Genomic DNA, 6414 nt, shown 5'->3' with positions numbered 1-6414 from the left:
GAAGAGCACTGGTCCAAGTACTGAACCCTGAGGGATGCCACTGGTCATCTTCTGCCATGGTGACTCAGTTCCGTCAGTCAGTACCCCTTGGGTCCTACCTTGGAGCCAGTTACTTCGCCACCGGACCGTAAAGTAGTCGAAGCCACGTTTTCCCAATTTAATCATGAGGATTTTGTGAGAGACCAGGTCAAAGGCTTTTTTGAAGTCTGATATATGACATCAACCTCATTTCCCCTATCCAGGTGGCGAGTTACCTTTGACTGTAATGAGTTTGAGAACCACTGCTATAGTTGCTCTGCCCACTGCAGTCTGGGCTGAAACAGTCAATGTAGAAAGAATTTTTAGGAAGTTTATTTCAAAATTCTAGCTTGAGTTTTGCTTGAAAACTCTAGCATGCTGAGCCTAGGCAGCTACTGGTTTTCAAGATCTTATATAATTTGTCTAAATTAGAGTGAAATTTTTGACAAATGACAAAAGGCAAAACCCTGACCCAAAGGCTAACCTCCTGCCAAATTTCAAATCCCTGCTCCATATACTTTTGGTATATGTGAAAAACAACGAGCTTTTTTTTTAACCTCATTTCTGTAAATGACTGAACACTTTTGATTTATTTCCCCAAAGAAATCCAGTTTGGGGCACACCTGCCCTGAATATTTTATCCCAAGTGGTTAAAACTTGGAAACATTATAAAAAACTGAACACAAAGCTTTATAATAGGAAGTGTCAGGTAACCTTAATAATAGATAATCCTAACAGCCCTGCCTAGTTTGTACATGGGTCTGTGAAAAGGACAGCATTATTTACCTCTTTGATTGCCTGGAATGAAGGATATGGCTTCCAGGGTTGTTCCTGTGTATCATGTGACTGTTAATAAAAGTTAAGCACTTTGGAAGACAAATTAGTATAAGTGGTGTTGTGGAACACATAGGTGTTAATATAAAGAAATTATCAGTACTGTACATATTATCTCAGTTGCAAAACAGATATTCCACACCAGTCTTCAGAGAATTCTTGCTTATGTAGTTAATGTGTGTAGTGGTAGTATGGGACTTGGGTGATACACAGGTCTTCTGTCTGGGGTGATTTTCACTCAGCAAAGGTAGGTCATAAGAAGAGATAAGGAGGATACAGGAGTGATTCTTACTCAGTTTATTTCAGGTAGGAAAAACAATGCTTTATCTTCCTTTAAATGAAACAATAGTGCCATCAGGTGGGCATGCAGGTAGGTTATTCCTCAAAGAACCTATATTCCTCAAACCCCACAGTGTTTGTTTCAATGTCATTGCTATAGCAGAAGCACAATGGATTCAGCTGATTTTATGTTAAAGGAAATGAGTAACTTGTGCAGAGCCAGATCCTACCATTTCTGTACATGAGACATCGCTATAAGCTAAGAGTCTTGACAGATTTATCATATTTTGCTAGCATTTTCTTATTGAGCATGTTAACAGAAAAATATAGTCACATAAATAAAAATAGCCTCAAAACACCTTGATCATGAAGCCCCCTTTCCCTGCAATACGTACAATTCCACCACTGTTAGTTACTGCACCCAGCTTGCGTATCCAGGAGTTTTATTAAACCATTTATTTAAGGTAAATGGTAGTTGGGTATACAAATAAGGCTTGCCCTTTTGGCTTCATGGACTATCATTAGAAGTTACATTTTTTTGGAAATATTAAAGAAAAACTGCCCATAGAAACATTTTAAAGTACACATTTATTATATATTTTACTTTCACCTACTGAAAGAAAACCACAAAGTCTACAAATTATTTTAATTACCAGATTAGGTTCCAGTGATGTAGCTTCCTTTTAATGAAGACAGCAGACAGTAACGTTCAAATAGTGCATAGCAAGTTCACATATTTTCCAGTAAGAAAGAATATACTGGCAACTGTTAATGCCATTGTCATTGTATAAAATGCATAAATAGTAGATTTGCAGTAAGAAAGATTGTTTACAGTACAGTTAGCTTGGTCTTCATTTTGAATCCTCTTTAAGATTTAACCAGGGCCTGGAACTCTGGAAAAAAAATAAGCAGCTTTGATTATCTTGGAGTCAGAAAAAAAAGTGTCTTGCCCCCACTTTAAGAGTTACATTGGAAACTAACTCAATTTCCTGTGAAAACAATTCCTGAAGTGAGCACATTATACATTGATTACTAAGACAGGTCAGGTCATGTTCATATTGAAATGCCTACATTTCAGAAACCAGAAAAATCAGTGAGACTGGAAAAGTATTACAGTTGTTGCGCACATGTAAAATTAAGGTCCCAACCTTGGATAGATGTATGCAGTGGGGCTAGAACCAAAAAAAAGGATTTAGGCCTTGGCTTGCAGAGTGGAATTGTCCTTCAGATTCTTTTACTGGGTGTATTGGCTCCCTCCACAGAGCAGGGCGCGTGTTATGCACCCATCCTCTGCAAGAAATCTAAGATCAGCATGCTATCTACAGCTAGCCAGCAGGAAATACTGAACACAGGTAAGACTTAAATCTCACCTCTTTTTGGGGCTTAGGTGCTTTACTCAGGGCTGCAGGGAGGAATGAGTATCCCCTTGGGGAACCCTTTCTTGGAGGTAGGCACCTATGTTCTTTCTTTCAAAAATTAAGCAGAGCTCACTCCTTCCTTTTAAAACATGGTGAGAGGAGGACAATTCCCCCTTCTTCCTTGCGCCCACCTCCTTTAAAATAAGAGTTTGAATATAATAGAGGTGGAACATCCCTTCTTTGCTTGAGGAGATTCAAACTCACAGGTTCCCTCTTCTATGTGAGTGCCCTACCCACCATGTCATAGGCTTTTCTCAAGGGTTTATATTGACCCTTCCTGTTGAAGCTGTGCCACTCTGCAGAAAATAATTCAAGATCCTCTGGGTCACAGAGAGAGAATGAAAGTAAGCATGTCTCCATTGCCTTGTGGCTAAGGTCCTACTCATCTGGTAGGAAGCAGTCTTGGGTCCCATCCTTGCTCTGATTTATTTTGCACATAAATGTGAAATATCTAGACAGTCCTTGGAGCAGGGACTGGAACCCAGGAGTTTCACGATTACTTTTTTAAACTCTGGTGCCTGAAGTCCACTGAAGTCTCACTTAGTTGAAACATATACTTAAAGTTACTTGCAAATTTAAGTGCTGGCAGGACCCAACTTAGATTATTTTTCAAGTAGCCCTACCCAAAGGGGATTATTCTCTGATAATCAAAAACAATTGATATGAGACATTGACCTTAAGAATTATTTTTCTACTGCTTTTTTTCTGGTGTTAGACATTAGGGAGGAAATGCTGTTGGTAGATTTTGACCCATTTAAAGGGATGGAATATGTGATTCCAACACACTTAACAATTCACCATTTTAAAAGGGTTTCTTACCATCCACTCCAATTTTACCATCTCCATCACTGTCACCCGCTTTCAGGAAAGCCTGGGTCTCAGCATCAGTGAGAGCTCTAGCACTGGCAGAGAAATTCTGCAGGAAAAATCTACCAAAGATAAGTGGACAAATCAGTCAAATTCTCCTAGTGCAGAAAAGCCATCCCCTGCATTACTGTTACAATTTGTTAAGTTGCAACCCTGTACTCAGGACCTTCCAGCACGTAAAGAAAAACACTTGGTGTGAAATCATGGATCTATTGAAGTCAATACCAAAACTCCAGTTTGTGTTAATGTAGTGACAGGATTTCACATCTACCTGAAAAGTTAAGAATCTAAAGATCAAAAGGAGTGAAGCTTCATTGTTAATGCATTACAGGGAAAAGAGTCCATTTGCATCAAAATATACAAAAGCACTGGAATGACATCCTGGTTCAGAGAAATCAACAGCAAATCAAATTCCTTGGCTTCCATGGGCAAGAATTTTACTTCTGGAAATTGAGACTGTTGATGTCTCTACTACAAGTTTAACTATTCTAACTTTGTATTTCAAAATGAGATCCATATGATAAGATTTAAGGTCAGTGATGGAATGAGGAAATAGCCATTAGAATTCAGAGTGGGCTAAATATTCTGATAATACAAAATGCAAACTCAAGCAGCATTGCTGGATTTATCTTGTAAAACCTGTTAGTTGTCTTCATATGAACAGACTATTTTCAGTGCTAGGTAACTGACTTCTTGAGCTCCCGCCTTTCTGAGCTTTCTTTACTAAACTTATTTCCCTATCAGATTTTCTTTATAGCAGACACTAATCAAGACATTGAACAAGGAAAGCAAGTGTTTTTCATCCAGTATTTTTCTGGTGGTTTTCAGTGTACACATGAATAAGGAAAAAGGGGTTTCATTACATCATAGTATCCAAACAGAAAGAACAAACTATCCCATGGTGCATTTTGTGACAGTGAAATCCAAGCTTGTTTGTTGTTCAGCGTTTGGACCCACTTACTTCAGTTCATCTTCCTCAATAAAGCCACTCTTGTCCTGGTCTAGGATCCCAAAAACTTTGGCCAGCTGGTCTTTTGACTTGGAGTTCAGACCCACTTTGGCAAAAAAGGTTTTGTAATTAAAGGTATCTGCAGCTGAAGCAAAATCGGTGAGAGAGGACAGATAAGAATGGTTAGAGTTAAGGATGTGGAAAGGGCCTTCAGTGTATCTATTAATACATTCACCAAACTGCAGAGAGGCTGTTTTGTTCTCCATGCAATAACAATCTTCAACTACCTGAAGGGCAATTACAGAGAGGATGGAGATGGGCCTTCCTTTGTGTCCATAGGGGACAGGACTAGGAGCAATGGCCTCAAGATGCAGCAGAGGAAATTTGTCTTGGAGATTAAGAGGAACTTTCTGACTTTTAGGGTGGCCAAGCATTGGAACAGACTACCTAGAAAAGTGGTGGAATCTCCATTCCTAAACATTTTGCAAAGGAGTTTGGATAGACACTTGGCTGGAGTGGTTCAGTCGGGGATGATCCTGCCTTGAGCAGGGGGCTGGACTAGGTGACCTTGTGAGGTCCATTCCCATCCTACTTTCCTATAATCCTATGATCTAGTGATGAAACACAATAATAACCACCTACTACAAATAGCTACCCCGAAATAGCTGCATCTCCGTCTGTTCCTGGTCCTGGTTTAGTTTACAACTGTATGCAAAACCCATGTAAATGATACCAGGGTATGTGTTTGCCTGGCCATGTATTCTCAAGTAGTTTTACTGAAGTCAATGAGTGAAATCTTGGCCTTATTAAAGTCAATGAGAGATTTATTGTTAACTTCAAGGAGGTCCCTATTTCAACTCCTCAGAGTGTTTTCTTCCATTAAAATTATTCACATATGTAAGAGTGGGTGGGATTAGGTTCCCAACTAGTATAGGTTATAACTTGCATATATCCTGTTCTCTTCTCCTTTTGGAAATTCAAATGGACAATTTTCAAACAAATGCACAGAGAACAACTGGTAACAGACACTGAATGAAAAAGGCTTTTAAAAGGTTTTAAAAAATAAACATTACCTTGACAGCTCTGTAGGCCAGCGGTAATTTCAGCATCAGTCAGGATACCAACAAGAGCCATGTTAGAGCTGCAGGAAAAAAACAAAAGTAAAATTAGCTGGAGTTAATACAAGCCTGGTGATAGGCTAGTCATATTTTCAACTGAGGCTGCTAGTCCAGGAAGATTGTCTGGACAGTAGCTGGGAAAGCCAAGTGGATCTTGGTGTATCAGCCTCTGCCACTGCCAGCTGAAGGCAGACACACGTCCTTAGATCTGCAGGAGGCACCAGCACCACTGATCCTAGTTCAACCCAAGAAAGCTGCTTCTCAAAGGTATTGTGTTGTGCTCATTCCTTTCACGAGTCTTTTGTCCAACTGGTGTTTCAGCTCACATAGTAAATTCCTTTGCTCTTCTTTGATAGCTGAATCTTCAGGGTGATGATGTGAGCACAAAAATCAAGCAGCCTATACAAAACTACAGCTTTTGGATTCTCAGTTGTTTCCAGACAGGTGTTTTGAGTGGGTTGATGTGATAACTGCAAAAGCTCAACTCACCTTGCTGCTTTGTTTTCCCAAGCTGAGAGCAAAGAAAAAAGATAAAAGATCTACCAAGAGCTCTTGGCTTGATGTATTTGCTTGGAAGTGACCATGACTTATATAGCCTTTAGTTAAGACCTCCCAGACCTTTTACAGAAGTCCTTGAACCATGTCATGGCTCATATACCTCACAGAATAAGATACTGTAGCTGACAAGACCTGCTAGCTAATCAGATTGATATTTATATCCCAAAGGAATGTGTGTAGTGTTTTAGACAATGTAAGTAGGTTGAGAGCCATACAGAGTACCAGGAAACCCCCTCGAGTACCTCACACCTAATTTTAGTTGACTAAGTGATTTTTGAGCTAAGATGAAAATATGTTTTTATCAATTTGATGTCAACAAGATGACAGCTAATGATACACATCTTCACTGTTAGACCTTGATGCTGAAAGGTCT

General features: G+C 39.5%; 1 protein-coding gene across 1 annotated transcript; it reads right to left on the bottom strand.

The window, feature by feature from the left end:
* Positions 1–1553: 1553 nt before the first annotated feature.
* On the bottom strand, positions 1554–6003 carry LOC109314826 (parvalbumin alpha-like). Its single transcript, XM_019542161.1, has 5 exons — positions 5973–6003; positions 5439–5506; positions 4378–4510; positions 3369–3478; positions 1554–2024 (listed from the first exon to the last, which is right to left on the bottom strand). Exons 2-5 carry the CDS (start codon positions 5497–5499, stop codon positions 1999–2001), a joined length of 330 nt encoding a protein of 109 aa, XP_019397706.1. The 5' UTR covers positions 5500–5506; positions 5973–6003; the 3' UTR covers positions 1554–1998.
* Between the last annotated feature and the right edge of the window lie 411 nt (positions 6004–6414).

This window comes from Crocodylus porosus, unplaced genomic scaffold, assembly GCF_001723895.1.
Source record: "Crocodylus porosus isolate Cpor-Errol unplaced genomic scaffold, CroPor_comp1, whole genome shotgun sequence".
Classification (NCBI taxonomy): Eukaryota; Metazoa; Chordata; order Crocodylia; family Crocodylidae; genus Crocodylus; species Crocodylus porosus.
Note: the sequence above shows the minus strand (reverse complement) of the source record. Positions and strands in the feature narration are given on the sequence as shown.